This window comes from Metarhizium album (genome assembly GCF_000804445.1).
Source record: "Metarhizium album ARSEF 1941 chromosome Unknown scaffold_22, whole genome shotgun sequence".
Lineage (NCBI taxonomy): Eukaryota > Fungi > Ascomycota > Sordariomycetes > Hypocreales > Clavicipitaceae > Metarhizium > Metarhizium album.
In genome coordinates this window covers 115,346-135,159 of record NW_024467596.1, presented here as the reverse complement: position 1 = coordinate 135,159, position 19,814 = coordinate 115,346, and the positions used below count along the sequence as shown (strand labels likewise).

General features: G+C 54.8%; 4 protein-coding genes across 4 annotated transcripts; 2 read left to right on the top strand and 2 right to left on the bottom strand.

Moving 5' to 3' along the window:
• Window positions 1-879: 879 nt before the first annotated feature.
• On the top strand, window positions 880-3,552 carry MAM_06570 (pathway-specific nitrogen regulator; the record flags this gene model as incomplete). The annotated part of the gene is made up of 1 exon (XM_040825368.1): window positions 880-3,552. The coding sequence occupies one exon, from the start codon at window positions 880-882 to the stop codon at window positions 3,550-3,552; it is 2,673 nt and encodes an 890-aa protein (XP_040676579.1).
• Window positions 3,553-4,054: 502 nt separating this feature from the next.
• MAM_06569 (Bladder cancer-related BC10-like protein) lies at window positions 4,055-4,517 on the bottom strand (the record flags this gene model as incomplete). Its single annotated transcript, XM_040825367.1, has 2 exons — window positions 4,055-4,445; window positions 4,501-4,517. The coding sequence occupies 2 exons, from the start codon at window positions 4,515-4,517 to the stop codon at window positions 4,055-4,057; spliced, it is 408 nt and encodes a 135-aa protein (XP_040676578.1).
• A 1,372-nt stretch (window positions 4,518-5,889) lies between these two features.
• Window positions 5,890-10,800, top strand: MAM_06568 (WD40 repeat-like-containing domain protein; the record flags this gene model as incomplete). The annotated part of the gene is made up of 2 exons (XM_040825366.1): window positions 5,890-10,554; window positions 10,615-10,800. The coding sequence occupies 2 exons, from the start codon at window positions 5,890-5,892 to the stop codon at window positions 10,798-10,800; spliced, it is 4,851 nt and encodes a 1,616-aa protein (XP_040676577.1).
• A 3,988-nt stretch (window positions 10,801-14,788) lies between these two features.
• MAM_06567 (uncharacterized protein) lies at window positions 14,789-15,332 on the bottom strand (the record flags this gene model as incomplete). Its single annotated transcript, XM_040825365.1, has 2 exons — window positions 14,789-15,044; window positions 15,142-15,332. 2 exons carry the CDS (start codon window positions 15,330-15,332, stop codon window positions 14,789-14,791), a joined length of 447 nt encoding a protein of 148 aa, XP_040676576.1.
• Window positions 15,333-19,814: the final 4,482 nt, after the last annotated feature.

Sequence of the window (19,814 nt, the reverse complement as noted above, 5' to 3'; positions counted from 1 at the left end):
GCTTGCGGCGAACCCTGTCACGATTCACGACCATGAGTCCATGACCTCACGTGAACTAGCACGCGGTTGCACAGTAGCTGTGACCCGGGACGTAGGGCAATAATAGATGCCTCTGCGGTACTCCGTAGTCCGTACCAGGCTATCGCGAGCCATAACATAATACGAGGGCCATATTAGCAGCCCGTGCCGGGGACTGTATCTGGGCGCTGTGCTTTGCGTGGTCCTCCCGGTCAAACCAACTCGGCGGCAGAAGGTACGTCTGATTTAGGATCTCATGAGTAAATCGACCTACTTAAGTAGTTGGCTATACGCACCCTCTGCATTCCAGCAGTGTCGCATTCCCTGCGCGGTCGGTCGGTCGGTCAGTCTGCCACGGGCGCAGCCGCATTCCAACCCCGCAAGGACGCCCCGAATGGCGGACTCCTGGAATGTAAAAACGGACAATCGACGACTCGGCCATCAAAATCTCAACTTCTACTCGGATTCAATAGGAAAGCCCAAAAAATGACGACTGCGCATCGACGGGATTCTCACAGACACGATGCAAAAGCAGGCCACGAGAGACTGGTGCGGTCAGCTTGGCCCCGCAGCATCCGCGTCGACGTGGCAACGGACGTAAACAAGGCTGGGTGAGCAGCGTCGGGAAGCACAACCTGCCTGCCAGAGCCACACACACCTCTCCCACACGCAGGCAGCGAGGCAAAACCCCTAATTGCGCCCACTGTTACGAGACCAGCGTAGAGTCTTGCGTGTCATACATGACACATCCTGTTTTGTTTGGAATACAGTGCGTGGCGTGATCCTCTCTCGCCTTTTAGGTTTCTCCCTTTTCGCGACTCATGCGCCGTGTTTCGACGCCATATCGATTCCCGCCTCCCGATGCCGTCACGAAGCCGGTATCAAGACCTCGACTTTGACATACACGTTGATTCATCTTGTGCAAGCGACGGTGCGGAGGAGAAGCCGCCTGCCATGGAGCATGATGATGCAGTCGGTTCTCAGGAGGCGACTTGTCCTGAGCAGGGCTCGCACGCAAGTGTCGGCCAAGACGGTACGATGACAAACATTGAAAATATCAAGCATGGTGTGGGGGACATGGAAGTAGACAATGTGCCCGACCAAGATTCGCCGTTGGACACTGAAAATCTGCAGCCGACGGTGGAGGAGGTTGCCGACGAGCTCGAGGACGACTCGCTACTTCACAGCAATGTCTGGGCCGAACGGGATGGCCCCGAGTCACGTAGGGAGCCGGCCTCGTCCGATGTCGAGAGTTGCCATGGCAATGTCGAGGGGCGATCCTCTGGCCGGACGGAAGCGCTGATTCACGCCGCGGCCAAAGAGATTGTAGAAGCTATTGCCAGCGACTCCTCTCGAGATTCCATTCAGAGCGCCGAAAGCGCCGCCTCGGCAGCTGAAGGAGAAGACGGCCGACAATCCCTTGGAGTAGAATCGGACGCTGGTCAAAGCCGCGTCTCGGAAGTTGACCATGCCGAACACGCAGCTCATGCGGACGAGGGCGGGGATAGCAGCTCCCATCACGAGCACGAGGACGACGTGTTCAGCGACAATAGCCCCCGAAGCTCCGTGGGATCCGTATCCGAAGCTGAGCGCGAGAGCGCCCACGAGGTTGCGCCGCCAAAGACCAGGACGGCCCGTATTTCGGATATTCCTCAGTCCGATGCAGACGAGGAGTTTAGTCCCGCCATCCGGGGCACGCAAAGACCAACATTCAGATCGCCATCCTCTGTCATGGCAATGCAGATGTCTTCTCCGCCTGCGTCGGCTACTGCAACTCCCCGATCCAGCCGCCGCACGCCGAGATCGACTGTCTCGAGACTCGGGTCGCCCAGTCTCTCGATGCAGTACTCGCCAAAAAAGACCCCTCCTCGGTTTAGGAGAAACACTCCGCCACTCATATTGCTGCATGTCACTGTGCTCCCGTCACGGTGGCCCTGGGGTCATGTCCTGGACCACGCCCGGCCAAGTGACTTGAGCCCCGAGGCCAAGACCCTTTGGGAGTCCTGGAACCAGCTCCAAGATCGTACGGGCGACACCATTTCAGATCGTGGCATTCTCCTGCCTCATCCCCAGAATGACTATGAAGTCTTGGAGGAGCGGCTGCTCGAGACTTTGGAGCTGCCCCTTCGACGGAGAGCCCGAATCCTGGAGTGCGGGCATTATTTAGGTCCATCAAATGAAATGTCTTTACCGGAAGAGATTGAAAGCGAAGACGAAGACCACTGCAACGGGCGCCGAAGCACGACGGAACAAACCCATTGGTGCACGACCTGCAGCTCACAAATCAGATATGATTCGCTTGGTGATGGCAAGGTGTACCGGGTCAAAGTGTACGCAAGCAATGGTTTGATGCGAGCTGGCGCCTGGGAAGCCTGCTGGAAAGAAATGGAGCGCGTCGACGTCGAGCTGGAGCCCATTATTGACTCGAAGCTCCAAGAGGAACTCAACTGTCTGGCTGCCGAGCAGCAGAGGGCCGTTGAAATGGAGGAGCAGGCTGCTGCGGCTGCTGCTTTTGACGAGGAGATGCAGCGATGCCAAGAGGCTGCGGATGCTGAGCAGTCGTACACGTCCGACCACGTGGACGTGCCCGTTCACATGGAGGAGCCTTGTCAACCGCAAGTTCACGGACAGTCCAGCCCATCGTCATATGAGGAAGACCGCCGAATGAGAGATGAGGAAAGGCTGAGGGAGGTTTATGGCGCCAGTCCACCTCCCGAGCCGGAATACTCGTCCAGTCCACAACCTCGACGTTCGGATCTCTTTCCGCAAGAAACGCCAATTTCGCCGTCTGTGGAAGCTCTTGAGAGGCGAGAAGAGCGACGCGAAAGCCGACAGCAAACGGACAAAAGCGCGTCGCTGCCTGAACTCATTCTTGAGGCCGCCAAGGTGCTCATGCAGGATCAAAAGAACGTCCTGATTGGGCTTCTGAGCCTTGTGGTGTTGGTGCTTGCTCTCCGGAGCGGAGCGAAACCGACCGAGATTGGCTTCGAGTCTGTCATCCCACAGCCGGTTGCTCAAGTTGCAGTTGGAAAGCCTGTCGAGTCCGTTTCTGGCATCGTGGATCCGCCAAAAGCTGAGGTTGAACACGAATCAGCACAGGCGGCGTCCGCTGTGCAGCATGAGTCAAACGTGGAATCAATGGAGCGTCTGCAGCTATCAGGCATGACGCAGGAACTGTCCGAGACGCCATCAAACGTCATGCCAATGAGTACAATCGAGATAACCAAGACTGTAACAAAGGCAGTGACCGAGACACGTACGGAAACCGTGGTTGAGACGGTTGTGAAAACGGGATTCGAGACCACTACGGAGTTGTTGACCAACACCATCACGGAAACCGTGGCGGAGACGATAACGGAAACCCTGGTTGAGACTGTTGAGGTTGAAGCGTTGCCTACGGAAATACCAGGGAATGCTGCGAGTATGGAGCATTCTGAAGCCGTCGAGGAAGAGATTGCACTAGAGAAGGAACCTGTGGGCGACGGGGATGGGGATGGCGATTGGGGTGTTGAGGGTTACGATGAAGAGCTCTAGGAGATGACTTTTGTTTTTTTGTGTGCGCGATGACGATGGCATAATTGCAAGCGGGCGATATGAGACTGATTTGGTATCATTGAGTACTTAGTTTAGGTTAAAAATGAACACGCACGCAGAATATTTTCTTCCTGGCGTTGCCTGTGTTCATGTGGTGAGGTTTGCAGAGTATAACTATTCTGACGTTGACAGAGATAAACAAGGCGGACTCATGATGACGTCCTTCTTTGCCGGTCCAGAAATGGAGGGTACAGTCTCTTTGTGAGATTTTCCTCTTTGGTAGTATCCCATCTTAGTTCGTTGGCAGCTTCAGCGAAGTGGAAAGATCGATCCGACAGGCATGCTTCCAAGGGTAGCAAAGCATTTCGTCCTACGCATCGTGCTTGTAGCCCAGTGAAGAGACGTATTTTGGCCAGATGCCGAATTCTTTTATTGCGCGTCGTCGGAAAACCCGTTCTTGGAATGTACTACTACCGTGACATGTTGATGCAGGTTGACCCCGTCATAGCTGGATGTAGATGTCCATGCAGTCGACCTTCCACTCTCTCTTGCCCAGCAACGTCCGCAGCCACTCCAACCCGAGACCAGTCCACTCGGCACTGCGGGAGGAAATGGCGTCTGCGGCCGCGCCCGCCAGCGTCTTGGCTGTGGAATTCGCCATTTCTGCCACGGTCGCGGTGAGTGAGGGATCAACGGTGCTCGGCCGCGGCAGGAACCAGTTGCTCCGGAAGTCGAAGAAACATCGGTCGGACCAGTTGCACGATGTGAGGAAGAGGATGAGCAGGAGGATGGAGCAGTATACGCAGGGTCGGTTGAGGAAGTAGGTGCATACGAAGAAGAGAAAGATGAAGGCCGGCGATGCGTTGGTAGGGATGAAGAGGAGTGGGAGCCAGCTGGGTCATGGGCGTTAGCGGAATTTGAGAGGCGTGCAGAGGAGGTGTCGATTACCTTCTGAGGCAGAACATGCTGGGATTTTTGAGGGACCTGGGGGTTTACGGATGAGGAGGCATGTGGTGGGCGTCGAGCGATATGCGGTCGATGCCCGTTTGCGCGGACGCGTGAGAGGCGTGACAACAATTGAAGTGAAGTTCAGAGTTTGGTTGAGGATGGCTGAGTAATGGTTGGTTAGTGGTGTTGAATGGCGGAGAGCCCGGACGGGGTACCTTGTAGGGGCTGACATCTCGGGGCCCAAGTAAATTGGACATTTGGTCACTTAACTAAGTACGTACTTCTTATCAACGATGGCTCGTCGTACTAGTGCGGCTTGGCGGCGGGCGGTGGGCAGTGCGATCTTGGAGGGCTGTTAATATGCGCGGCAATTTTGTGGTTTTGGTTTTAGGTGCTTGATGCCAAGTTCCAACTACCGGATGACCTAAGTGCGTACTTGAGTACTTACTTCTTAGAAGTACTTAAGTAAGTGCCGACTACTCCGAAGGTACCTTCCACTGTCAGGACAACTCGTTCTTGTACGTCGACGGCGAACGTTGGAGACATCAAGAGGGCGGGACTAACTTGTGGATGTGGACCAGGTACCTAGGTACTCAGTCCTCAGTAGCCAGTACGTGGCCACGGCGTAGCTCTTTGGCGGGACAACAGATGAAAACGAGTCACCAGAATGGTACTTAAGATATCCCGAGATTGATGGGGGCGAAATGTCAACATTGGAGTCGTCTCCTGGCTTGCAGAGAGGTTGGTCACCGCTCTGTTTCCGCGGCTGGTCCTGGCTTCGCAATTTGATAAAACTGCCCAGGTGCTGTGCACATTTTACGTACCTGGGTACTTGTAGGTAGGCACTTTCGGTACGCAAACGTAACGAGCTAGTCTGGGGTAGTCCGTACTAGCCACCAAAGACCGCACTTGAGTGGCCAAGATACAGTGAGGGGGCTGGGCATCAGCGCTGCACGCCGCAGGCCTTGGGCTTCAACGTCGACAGGGCCGCTCACAGCCACTCATTTGCTTATTCAGGCAGCTCGGCCTCGATGGAGCCTTTCCTCTACTGTCAATTTTCTCGCCGAGCCCAATCCCGCGCAACATCTCTCGCCCTTTTAACCCAGACCTCTCTTTTTTGTGCTCGTCCGATATCCGGTTGACGAAAGCATTTTGAGTTTCAAAACGTCGAGAGTCGCTGTGCATTTCATCTCTTCGTTTTCTTTTTTCGGCAGCCTCCGTATTTCTGTTTCCGTCTGCATCGACACGGAAGCTTGCAGCCAGCTGTGGCCCTCAACTGCACACACTTGTTTTGGTTTTGCTCGACTTGCCCTGTCACAAGCATTTGTTGCCCGGTAGCGTCTCTACGCCCTCGCCTCCTCTTCGACCGCAGATACTATCCAGCACTCGATGGATCTTCCTCCGGCCCCGACGCCCCCCGTCAACAGCGGTGTAATGCCCTCCAACACGGACCGAACGGCGAGTTTGTTGAACCTGCTCAAGTTCAGCAGCGGGGCGGGCAGCTCCAACGCCCAACTTCAGCAGCAGCATCAAAAGCAGCATCAGCATGCGCAGCAGTCGCATCACCAGCAGCAGTCTCGCGAGCCTAGCTATTCACAGGCCCAGTACTCATCACCTCCGACCCGTATCCTTCAGCCTGCGCCTGCTGGGGCTGATCCAACAGGACTGCTTGCTGCCTTGATGCGGGGCGCTCACGATTCTCATGACACCGATGATGAGTCTCGACAAGCTGCCCCTACTGCTCCTGGCCCTGCTCCTGGCCCTGCTCCTGCCGGCCATGAAACTGCACAGCATACCCAGCCGGCCAATGCGAACCCATTTGCAAACGGCTCGCCGTCGGCCGATACCAGGTCATTTCTTCTCAACTTGCTGAACCGTCCCAAGCCAAGCCAGACCGACCAGCCCGTGTTGACCGAAACGCCACGATCCAATGGTGCAGCATCTCAGTCGCCAGAAATTACCACCGATTCAAATCGTTTCTTCAACCAGTATCAACATCAACAGGCGCAGCCGCAACTCAATGCCTATCTGCAACAGGCTCAGCAGCATGCTCCGTCTCAGTACCAGCCGCATCAGCCCTCTGACTCCTACAACGAGGCCCACCGTCCGGTTTCCAATTCTTCATCATATGCCTATCAGCAGCAACAGTCACAGGACTCTCCTGCTGACATGTCCGCTCTGTTTCAGCAGATTATGGGGAGCCTGACTCAATCCTCTCCGCAGTCGCACACGTCTCAGCCTGCTGCACACCCGCCACAACCGCCTTTTCAGATTCTCAAAAAAGGGCAGTCCTCACCCACTGTTTCCCAGCCTCGTGCTGGGAGTGAACATAGCCCCGTGGCGAGCCCCCCAGACCAGAATCGCCACGCCACCAACCGCACATCATCTCTCCACTTGCGTCCGTCTACCTCGCGGTCGCCCAAACAGACTTCCTCGGCCTCAGCCTCGGCCTCGTTTGAGAGTTCAGTCTCTGTGCAGAAATACAAGGAGACTGTCGGTGAGACTGTGGATGACTTGGATGACCAGATTCTCGAGGGGGTCCAGGAGGCGCTTGGCAGAGCCGAGCATGGCTTTATCCCCGCCGGTTTTGCCGAGGATGAGCAACTTAAGGAGACCTCTGCGGGTCAGGAATGGCCAAGCGAGGTCGCTCACGCCGACATTGTCAAGTCAGTTGAGGAGGAGATTGTTCGGAACATCAAAGATGATCTTGAAAAGGAAGATGTTTACCGCGCTGCTGAGACACTGTATATCAACGACGCCTCCGACTCTGCCAATGCCATACGCGAGAACGCCCGTTGCGTAGCCGATAGCTGGGAGAGTGCTGAAGTGGAAGAGACCATTGAGGTGGAAGAAACAGAGCTACCACAAGTTCGCGTGTACAAGTTCCCTCAAGAGCCGTGGAACTCTATTTCTCTCAAGGAAGAAACAGACGAAATCAGACCCGAGTTCCGTGACGAGTCCACCATGGATATCGCCCGTCTCAAGAAGGAATTTGACCAAGTCGATCGCAACCTCTTCACCGCTTCTCAGACATACATGACTTACGGCATGTCGAAGCTGGGCGGTCTACGTGTCATTCGTCAAGATGATGGCAAGGATGCCAAGGTGTTTACTGACACCAAGGATCGTATTTTCAACGTCGCCATTTCCGTCACCCCTCCCGAAAGTGGAAATGTTCATCGGGAAGCCATCATTGGTACTGGTGTCGGCGGTGCGGTCTACTGGGTACTGATCAAGGACGGCGAGAAGGATCACATTGAGGATCCGCACTTGGAGCAGTATGGTTTTGCCCTTCCTCCCATCTCTTCTCATGATGGCGATGCCCCTGGCGGTCTTTTGAAGACGCGGGCTCGCGCTTCCACTGCCCACCCCGAGTTCTTCGCCGTCGGGCGTGGCAAATCCATCAACTTCATATGGCCAGCCTACATTCTCCAGCAGAAGCTGTTCAGGGCCGGCCACGATCGTGTTGTCGATACTGAAGCTCTTCTTGCCCAAAGCTCTCTCAAGATAAACACTGGCAAGGCCGGCAAAGATTTCACATTCAGCCAAGATGATTCAGTCGTCGTTTCTCTTGACAAATCCGGGCGGGTCAAGTTCTGGGATGTTCGTCAACTCACCAAAGCCAAGGAAGACTCTGACTACCGCTATCCTCTGCCCGCTCAATCGTCCCTGGAGGTCAAGGATCCTCTGTTGACTTTGGCAACCACTCCTGAGGGCGAGAAAGCCTGGCCCACCTCGGTCCTGTTGCTGGATAGGAAGAAGGCGTACGAGCAGCGAGGCCCTCTTCGCTACATGGTGGTTGGTATGAAGCAAAACCACACCCTCCAGGTCTGGGATCTGGCTCTGGGCAAGGCCGTGCAAGAGCTCAACCTCCCCCATAGCAAGGAATCCGACGCCGTTTGCAGCGTCATGTACCACCCCGCCAGTGGCATGATTGTCATTGGTCATCCCACTCGCAATTCAGTTTATTTTGCGCACTTTTCAGCTCCCAAGTATAGCCTTGAGAGCATATCCCAAGTCGACTACATTGAGAAACTTCTTTTACCTTTGAAACCCAACGAAGCTTGCCCAATTCGACAGCCGAGTAGTACAGCTATCATTAGTGGTTTCCGCGAGTACTCATTCGCTAATCGAGGAGTGCTGCGCAGCCTGGACATTCTCTACACCCCGATCACGAAGCAGGCAACGGCACAGACGGCGGGCCAGGACACCAAAGAAAAAGATCGTCTCCGATTTGAACTGTATGCGATGCACTCCAAGGGCGTGGCCTGTGTGCTGGTCAAGAAGAGTGATTTGGGGGGATCCGACAACACCCTTGTGCTCGATGCGGTGAAGGAGGGGCTTGTCACCGTTTCCGACTTCAATAAGCCTCAGCCCGTTAATCCTGCTCATGGCGGAAACCAGCAAGCTAAGAACCCTACCCATCGTGCCGCAACCAAGCAGTCGCCAAGCCAACAGCCCACATCGACCGTACATAGCGATGCTACTCAGCGTGGAGCTGACGCAGTCACTCCCGCAAACCCGAATAACGAGGCGAAAGAGACCGAGACTCCTGCTCAGTCCTCTAAGGAAGGCCAGGTCGAAAAGCCCGAGCGCAAATCTCGAAAAAAGAAGGGCAATGCTGCTGCCAAAGAAGCCGAAGCCGGTGCCAATGGAGCTACCAACTCAACCCGAGGGACGCAAGACGGCAGGACCGAATCTGCTGCAAAAACAAACAACGCGGCAGCCGTTGCCTCGGGTGTGACTTTGGAGGTTCTCGACTCTACCATCAACGTCATGCAGACACGTTTAACGTCAGCTGTATCTGACGCTCTGAAGTCCTCTTTCAAAAGTCTGCAGGGCAAGATCGATGAAGGAGGTCGACTTCGGGACGAGAATTTTAATCAGCACCAGGTCAAGCTTTTAGACATGGTATCGGAGGTGCTCAACGAGAACACGCAAAAAGTTTTAGAGTCCCTGATTCATCATCAGTTTACCGAACTGTTGGTTCCCGCTATTGGTGAGAAGGCCACCAAAGCTGTATCTGACGTGGTTCAACATAAGCTGCAACCCAATGTTGCGTCGGCCGTGCAGAAGGAAATCCAAAATGCCCTGCCTCAGGCACTGAACAGGTCACTTCGATCCGTGGACTTTGCGACGGCCATTGCTGAGCGCGTTGGTGCCAGTGTTAACACGACTGTGCAGCAGGAGATGGCGGCTACGCTCAGCCAGCGCCTGACTCCTACGCTTCGAAACCTTGCCACGCATTCAGCCCAGCAAGCTGTTGCCGAAGTTCACCAGCAGTACAGCGACAAGTTTGAACGGATGCAGTCCCAGCAAGTTAGCGACAGCAACAAGATCGATCAGCTACTTTCGTACGTATCCACACTCACAGACATGGTATCCACCATGGCTGCGTCCCAGTCCTCACTTCAGGCCGAGTTTCTGAAGTTGAAACAGCAGCCCGTACATGAGCTGCCGGGCGTTTCCGGCCTTCAACGTCAAACCAGCCCTGGCTTCCGAGGCTTTGGTCCCCAGGGAGGCTATTCCAACAGTGGCTTCCTGACAGGACCGAACCCACACCAGAACTTCGCCAGCTATCAGACAACTCAGCCTCGGCCGAGTCCACCTTACCAACAGCGGCAGCAACAATACGTGACTGGGCCTGACTATCTGCGCGGTGGTCAGTATATGGGAAGCCCTCATGATTCCACTTCTCAGACGGATTTAACTTCTGCAAGCAAGATGGCCTCGGTAGGCGGCGCCTTTGCCAACAGCAGCAGCAATGTCGACACCGAGGTGGACAAGGAGGTCCATGAAGTTGAGATGCAGATCAAGGAGGATAAGCTGCAGGAAGCGTTACTCAAATGGATCAAAGGCGGCTATCAAAAAGAGGTCTTTCAGCGTTGCCTGAGCTTGCATTTGCCCAGTCGATTTGAACATTTGCCGCCAGTGCTGCTTTTGGCCGCCATTGGTGCCATTTCGAAAGACCTGGATGTCAACAATTTCATCAAACAGCGAATTGACTGGATTGAGATGGCCGTGCGATCTATTGACCGAAGAGCCGCGGAACGCGTAAGTTGCTCGTTAAAATGTGTGGCGTGTAGCGGGTTCTGATCTAACATGTTTGTGCAGGATTGGAAGGACCTCGGACACGCAGTGGTGAAACAGGCATACGACACCATTTGTTGGTTCATTGGAAAACTGAACACATTGATGGAAAAATATGACAATAGTTATCCAAAGGAGCGACGAAGGCTGGAATGGATTGTGGGATCATCGGAGCACATTTTGCAGACGTTGGACCGCTCCCAGCGCTAGTAGGGCGAGATGCCATTACAAGCGTTTCAAGCAGGGAATCTTAGTGTGGCTTTACACATTTTGTACTCATCTGGAAAGATCGGAGTGTGGAGGAATTCGTTGCTCGTCCCAGCGGCAATATGTTGGCCCTCGCTCCTTTTCCCGATGAAATTTTGTCTTCGCCATGGGCTTACACCTGGGGCGTAGTAAAGTGAGGACTTTGTGGTTTTGTTTTTCTTCTTTTCAATTCCTGTTCTCGGTAATCATGGAGAGTAATTGCTGCCTGGAAGGGGCTTATTTCAGGAGGGTGATGAGGCTCGGTTTCATAACTTTACGCGACCACACTTCATGACTGAAATGATGTATATTGACCTCTCTCGAATATGTCGTCTGTAGCGACAGATGGGCTATCTAGTAATGCTAGGGCTAGTAGTGCATGGACTTGGCGAATTGGTGGTTGAGTGTGCTTGCGGTTGCGACTGGGTCTAATATGCGTGGGGTGAAACCCACGGCCTCTGCCTGTCGTCTGGATGTTTCCATTCTGCAGACGTGCGGTGGCGTGATTCAACTCGGTACGCCCGCAGGAATCGCATTTCCAGGCCCAAACCTGGCCCGCTTGCGAGGATGGTCACTTGGCAAAACAAACTGATGCCGGAGAGCACGGTGTCATGCTTGATGCAAAATGGGTCACGTATATCCCCGTACGTGTGGTGACCTTGAGGATGTTCTTGTCGTATAGCTAGCTACTGGCACGTAGATCATGTGCTCAGACACGAACGAAACACCAGTGGTTCTTGCAGGTCTGGCGTTGAGAAGATGTTCATGCCTACGCAGGAAGGTTTGTCATCTGCTTGGTTACGGAGCTAGCTGACTACACCCTGGCCTTGGGCTGATGTCGTGCGGACTCCGAGAAGGGCCAAAATAGTTGATCAGGCTTGGTGGCTACAGAGGGCACTTATGCATCATGTACAGTCCGAGTTGATGTCTCAAGAGCCCGCACGGGGTCCAGAGTAAGGGAGACGCAATTCTGGGCTCGCTCCGGGCGGCCCCGCAAGGGACCCGTTCCGATCCCGAGGCGCCGGTCGCCGACACCGGCGCCGAGGGCTTGCCGGGCGAGTCGCGACCCACCAGGCCAGGCAGGGCACGGCAAGGCCAGTCTCGCATGCCTCCGAGAGCCTTTACACCTTGGCTGGCGAGTGACGCCGAGCAGGGCATTTTTTCGAGCCCGGCATCTCGGCAGCGATTTCATGCAGTGCGCTTTGGCGGACGGGGGAGACGACATCGCGCTCAAAAATCAAGAGGCTGTCCGCGCAACTTGGTCGCTTGCTTGGGAGTACGCGTCCCTGTGAGCCCCATAGAGCTAGGCTAGGCTAGGCTAGGCTGAGCTTGGATGATCTTATCGGCGGAGTAATCTTGGGAGGGGGAAAAAATCCGTCCAACAACTCCTGCCTCCTTTCAAACTCGGTGCGTCGATCATCCATCCATAACCACACTGAAGGCCGGTGTGTTGGTGTGTATTTTCGCTGCCGGATGTGGCGTCGTCTTGGTGCCGATTTCCTCTGGCGAGGTGCTCATTGCCTGCTGGTGGCTTCTCTGTGGCTTCATCCATCTGTTCTTTGAAGGCAGGTTTGCACCCGCCCTCCCTTCGGAGTCCCATCCATCCGCCCATTGGTTAACGTGCGCGCGTAGGCTACTTCTCGTACAGTCCGCTGACGTGGCCGGCAAGAACGACGTCTTTGGCCAGCTTTGGAAGGGGTCCTCCCTGTCCGACTTCTCGCTACATGACATTGGACCAGGACCCTTCTTCCTCTGGGGCGCCTTGTCCTTCTTTCTCGCCTACGCCACCGTCACGGACTGCTCGCCGAGACACTGGCTGCAGCTTTGTGAACGGAGTTGCCTACTCACGTCCTTGTGCTGTGCAATGCCGTCTGGGTTGTCATCCCCGCCGGCCTGATGGCGTATAGTGCCAAGAGTCATGACGATTGCATTGCAACGGTGCTTGAGGGGACCAAGATTACGAACGGCTCCGCAAAGAAGCACTAGTAGATGGGGGAGCCGCGAGCACCACACACAAGGCCGCGGGCAAACCTGCGTCAATTGCCGGCTCGTAACCTTGGTCGCTTGACGAGCTGTGTCCAGAACGAACGCCGAGAGACTCTAAAACATCACAATACGATGTGAACCACGGCACCGCTCCACTTGTCAGGATCATCCCGGCCAAAATACACTGGCCCTTGCATCTTTTCCCATTCATATCCAGCTGTTCTTAGAAAAGTGCTCCGTGGTACTGGCGGACTCCCCGTGCAAACTTGTCGAGTTTCATATACCGCAGCAGCGTGCCAGAGCCTCAGCATTGCTGGCCTGGCGCGTGTTCGCTGCACCTTCATAATGTTTGCGTAGGCTCTCTGGTCCATGGCCGGCAGAAGACGGCTCCAACTCACGCGTAGCCAGGGAGGTCGGGGCAGTTTTGAACAAGTTCAAGCACGCGATTGCTCTGTAAGAAGCATCTGAATGTTACTTCGTCCTGGTATTGCCATCCGTTCCCAGGCCCCTCGTACACCTCGCCTGACGACAGATCATCCCCACAAGCGTCATCTGCGGAATTTGAGCACAATGCCAAATCAGGACTACTGTCCGTCACAAGCATGCGGATATGTACTTGTTTGCCGCTTGGACCACAGGCTTGCGCTTGGCAGCCGCAAAAAGAAACATGACACTCCGGTCGTCTACGCGAGTGATTTTGTAGAGTCTTCTCAAACCTGGGGCGTGGAACTCACGACTGGCCAAGCAAAGGCCGTACAGAAGTCTCGGATTGTCCATCTATGGACAATGTCAGACTCTGGGCCGCGACGAGAAATTGCTCGATTACCTACAGGGTATCTTGCTCCATCAGCCATGGCGGTTGGTTCCCTGCCACCCCATGGGATTTAGATGAAGTGACAAAGACGAGAACGTGAAGCCATATTGCTGGACGCGTTGAGGGTGGCCACGTGATGAGCTCTGACGTGACGTGAGTTCTGGCCTCGCAGACCAATATATCAGTCTGCCTTTCTTAACAGAGCACTTCGCCTGGTGCCTCTTGACCTCCCACAAACACAATCACTGGCGAACCTCCAGACTCGGTCTTGCTCTTTACCTGGATGTTTACGTGCCCCGTTGTGTGCCAAGGGCCGGTATTCTCTTGACTCTTTTCAATCTTCTGCCGCGTCAGCTACGTCGTTCCAAAACGGCTTCTCGGCCCTTGGTCCCGACGCACGACGGCTCGTAGCTGCTCCCCGAGAGCTCGTCTACAGCTCCGCCAGCGAGGACTTTACTGAAAAAGTCTGTAGAAAGACACATCGGCAGGAAATAACACAGAACAAGACGGTATGTGTACTCAACTCCTTGGGCGATAACTGGCGAGTTTTGGCGGACAAGGTGCCTCGTCTCGCGCCAAGAAACGCTTTAGAGACGGCTGTTGTAATGTCGATACCGTGCCACTAAACGCCGAGTCGCGTGCAAGCGAGGTCAAGCAGCTCACATTGCTTTGTTTCGGAACGATGGCCTCACAGATTTACAGGGAATGTAACTACCACGTGCTCCAGCATGGGGTGTGACCATTTGTCGAGGCTCCCTGCCGAGGCGTGTTTAAACTTGAGACCTGTGGGCCCCTTCGGCCATGGGCTGCCACATTGCGCCGTATTGTCCGGATCGTTTCACTCTTGGAAGATGAGCCTGTGGGGTTGTTTTGAATTGTCAGGTCCCGAGAATTCGAGACCCTGCACCATGCACTGCACACGTCTTTTCTATATTACAGTGTAGCGGTTGGACGCACGATGCGGCATCTAAGCCGTCTGTGGTCTCGCTCGTCCACCTCTATGCCTCCGAAAAATCTGCAGAAGCCAAACGCCTCGTCAACGGCCAGGTGCTCGGCGGGCACAACCGACCCAGTGAAGCACCACGAGACCTTGTCCCTGTATCAAACCAGCAAAACCACACAGTTTTGTTCCAAGTCGATTTGTGAAACGAATTACAAGTCCTCGCAATAGTCAGCCGTAACAGTGACGGTGGCAACGTGGGTGGGAACAGGAGCGGTCGTGGTGACGGCGGTGATGCCCCAGCAGGAGCAGGCGGACGAGTATTTGCCAGGGTTGTTGCAAGAAGATGCATAGGCGGGAACAACAGAAGGAGCCTCAGTGGCGGCACGATGTTCCATGTCACCACGCTTGGTCACGGAGGCGTGCTCATCGGAACCAATGTTGACGGTGACGGTGACGGTGACGGTGCTGTGTGACATGGTTAGCTTGGGCTTTATCGATGCATGGGAGAATTGAGCGTCCGGCATCGGGGTGGATTCGTGCTGAATCCGTGCTTGGAACATACGTGGCCTCAGGGACCAGGGTGGTCTTCATGAAGTTGGAGCAGTCGTTCTTGCGAGAGGTGATGGCAGTGAGGCCATCACGGGTACCAGTGACCTGGCGAGCGCAGTTGTCACCGCTGCAGTGACCATGACGGGCCTCGATGGAGCCGGCAACGGCGGCGGCAATCAGAGACAGAGCCAAGGCGATCTTCATTCTGAGATGCTGGTAAGCAAAGAGCTACTCTGGCCGATGCGATGGGCGACTCCAAGTATGGTTCGCGGCGGGCTTTGTTGCCGGAGGTCAGCGACAAGACGAGAAGACGTGCCGGACGATTGGGATCGAGGACAGCGGCGTCAGTCTATATATGATGAGAGACAGGACTTGACAGGACCAGGACCAATCATGTCACCAGTCTACGGTGACCCGGGAGCATGGACAATGCAAAGCTGCTGCATTTTGCGACTCTTGGCGAATAAGCCGAGTCTTAAGCATGGGTGCTCAACACAACGGCTCAACGCGGCGGCCCTGACCCTGAGGCTGGGTTTGTCAAAGTCCCTGATCCAGCCTGGACAAGGGCCGGGATCCATCATCTAGGCATGTGCATACGCGCCGTGCAACCCGAGCCTAGTCGACGAGCCGTTCAACGAAACTCGCAGATGTGGTCAGTAGCCGACTGAGGTAGACGTGAGAAGAAGAGGCCGGGGGTTCAGGTTCTGGCCCAGGGTCGATTCTCACTTATCAAATGCACCACCTCCCACATGAGGCAGGTGGCCGAACCTTTGGTCGGAGTCCGGAGGCAACGATTCGAAGTTTGGCCAGTAGTCCCAAGCCCTGGTTGGTGCTTTTGCGGCGGGGGCAAGCCGGGTCTGCCATTTCTCATCATGTACGGTCATGTCGTATTGGTCTGTTCGGGGTTAGGTCTGCCGAATGTTCTTTTGAGCAGAGAGGGGGCTCAACTGGCAGTTGATGCTCGCCAGGAGGCTGAGACCGAGGACGAACCTATAGAGCCTCTGGTGCTCGTTGACGGTGGCACCCCAGGCTATCTATCCGGCTCAATGACGAGCGACTGCTTCCCAAGCCCCCCCTGCCACTGTATGCGGGATACGGACTCTGGTGCCGGCCTGGCGGGCCCCTCACGATTGCTCGCTTGCGTGCTCGCTCCCGTGCTCGCTTCTTTGTTCGTGGAATAGGGCGCACGAAACATGACTTTGCGTCACGTTGGCGCGGAAATGGGTCTGGTGGTTTGGACTCTAGGAGTAGCGAGGGCGGGCGTGCAGAGAACCGAGGGAGTTGTTGTGCGGCGTGCCGCTCACTTGAGTCACCTCAACAGACGGCTGCGTCGGATGAAGCTTGAGAGCGGTCCAGAAAACAGAAGCCTGAGCAGCGCGTTTCGGGGAAGGCGAACCAATCACTGTTGCCCGTCGTTCCAGCTGGCAGACAGCACTGCATCCAGTTGGCCGCAGCTGCCCGGACGGCCGGCTCAACTGGTCGACACTCGGCACGGCCTCCTGCGTCCTACCGTCTACCAGACGCTTTCTGCTTTCTGCTTTCTGCTCGTCAATGAGTTGTGTCAGTTTGCCTCTGTGGGCAGGATTCTCATCAACCACGCAAGCAAGCCTTCGAAATCGCCGTCCGAGCCCGTCACCTCGACGTCTTGGTGTCCGCTTGTCGTGGCGAGTCGTCTGCCGACGAAACGGACGACGGCCCAAGTTGCTGCAGGCTGCCAAAAAGTCGGTTCGTCGGTCGATTGTTTGGTTGTCCTCGCGTGGTGTTTATTTCCCGGCCCAAGAGCATCTCCCTTCCAAGTTCCCGCCGCATGGTCAGTCAGCGGAGGCAGACACTGAGGGTGCATTCAGCAACGTGCCCGACGACAGCCGTCAACTAGATGCGAGGCCATGGCTGGTCAGACCCGTCAGAAGAAGCAGACATATGATCAAGCAAAGGCCTAGTCGCTGGCAATGCGCAATGTTATCAGCCGGATCCGGGTGCCAAGTCAACGTATGAGGAACTTGGGTATAACTCTGCTGCTCCCGCCTCAGCACGCCTGGCTGACGTGAGTATTATTAGACCGAGTGAGAAGAGGCCAAATACACACGGCACGAAGGATCCTCGTCACAGCAATGGACTATCCGCTCCCTTTTTTTCAAATATACCAGAAACACCACGCCTCGGTCTGGTCAAGACCTTGTTGTCTCCCCGTACTTGGCTGGACAGCCAGCCAGTATTTGAAGGCTGCACAGGCGCCACCAGGCTTAAACCCAGAAGAAGCTCTTCGCCCGCAGGTTGCACCGGCAGGGACATCATCCTTACAGCGTGACACTTGCATCGGTTGGCAACACCGGCGCAACGACTAAAACGAGGCCGGCATGTCAAGCCTGAAGTCCGCTCGTGCTAGGCTTTCCGAGCCCGACGAGCATGCTCATGGGCACGTGGCCCTGGGCGTTGCGTGTATCTCGGCATGCTATGCTCACATCTTCCCAGCACACGCAAGACACGGCGTATTTAAAGCGCATGTATCTGTTGACCGTGTAAGCGAGAATTACTTCAATCTTGCCAAGGTACGATCGTCTATAACGACGTGAGAAGGCCATTGCCCAGGTTGACAGTCTTGCCTGTCAAGCTGTTTAGTGCCAAAGTTACAGTAGCGTCGATAATTTTCCTCTTTGACGCAGTGACAGACCTCTGGTTGGATCTTTTGATCTTACCATTGGATTTGCAGTGACGCGAGTTGATGATGGCCGTTTTGTAGACGATAAATATCTCCCTGGGCGCTGAATGCCCCTTCTCGCAAGGCTTTTGTAACGCTTGCTCTACTTGGCTGGGTTCTTTCGGTCATTCTTACTACCTCGCTCGTCAACTTCGCTTCCGCTTCTCTGAATGATGAGCCGGTTAACTGCTGCTCCGTCGCTCCGATTTCGGTGCTGATTTTTCAACAACCTTTGCGAGGACTTTGTCCTTGGATGCGGCACCCTCTTGGCGCAGATTTTTCCCTCAACTTCGCAGCAGTGTCTCTGATGGGAAATTCTTGCATATAGCTACACGCCTATTCGTCTACCAAACCACAGCACTGTCGTCCTGCTCTTGTGGAAGGACAGAGGAGAGGTTCCAGCTCCTACTCTACTCTTCTGGCATGCACCACATCCCGGACGTGGGAGATGGCCAGGGCGCCAACGGCCGACAAAAGCTGAATATTTGCCACAGCACAAGTCGGCTTAGTGCACCATTCGGCTGCGAGGCAAGTTCCCCCAAGGCAGTCCTGATGCTCCTTGGAGAAGTTGTCCTCGCGTATGACGAACAAAGTACATGAATCATATGATATAGTCTCATTTTGACGTAGGATCTTCGATAACTGGACCTGTTCATGTACGGACTACAAGCGTGGTCAATCTCCTCATGACGAAAACTACTATTCAAAGGTGACCCCTTCCCGCCTTTACATACTAAAATCTCTGAAGAAGATTGATGGAACTTTGGGCTTCAACGAGCCCCTTGCCTAGAACCCTATTAATATCGTCATATTGTTGCCGGTGGCTAATTGTACCGTTGCCAGGTCCCTTTCCGTCATTCCGTCTCTTCTGGTCTGTTCGTGCCCCATACGGTCACCCCTACGCCACTTCACAGGCCGAACGGTGATGTTGTGTTTTTTCATACGAGGATATCAGCGCGGAAACGCACGTCAGACTTTGTACCGCGATAGAGGGCCCCTGACATACTGGACATGGTGCGACTGCGTCGACGAAGAGTATGGTCATCCTCGCCGTGGTAGTCCCAAGCCATTCACTGTGTATAGAATGCCGGGCATCTCAAATCTCAAATCTCAAAAAAAAATTCCATCCAGCTCTGCCCTTTGTTTCGTTCTAACGGTAAATCAAGGACAGTAGGAACCACAGAGCATCAGGCTCTAGCATCAGTCTGCAAGCGACCATTGCGAGTGGCACGAACGCGGGCTTCTTACCCGATGCCAATGCAGGAGAATTTGCATCCCTAAACGCCCTAGCTGAAGAAGTGACGAAGAGGTCTGAAGGCATCCGGAGCACGCGTCATTTGGGGGGCTCTTCAACGAGAAGACGTTGGCCAAGATTGACGAGGAAGTGCAGCCGTAAGTAATGGACGGAAAACAACCTCACATGTAGGGCTGCTCCGGCTCCGAGCCATCGATGCCTCACTACCGGGCTTCGGTCTGTTGGAAAATCTCAAGGCTTCCAAGGGAACGTAGTTCCTGGCTGGCAGTTAGATCGCGATACGGCTGTGAAGAACCCCGCTTGATGCTTTGTTGCATAACGGAAAGTTGGACATGTTTCATGCCGTCATGTTGAAGACGAAATCTATGGCCATGTAACGCGTGCCTCCTGAATCCTGGGTAATAGCTCGAGCCGGCTCGGACCACAGAATACTGTATCCTGCATTCGATAGCACCGTGGATGTGCTACGTCTGGTTCCAATGCTTCGCAAATCTTGGCTTCTTGCGGGCGTTCTATCCCGGGTTACTTTTCCATGACAGCCACGAACCTGGTGGGCCGCTTTGTAGTTTCAAGCCGACCAGCATGCCGTCCTCAACACCCACACTCTGTTTCAGCCTTTGAGGCAAGCTCTGGTACGATTTGGAAATCCGGCAAGGGCCTTCAAGGCCTCCAAAAATGCCGTCGCATGTCCTGGGCAAAGAATGCCGGACAAAGATTCATATTTGCCCAGCTT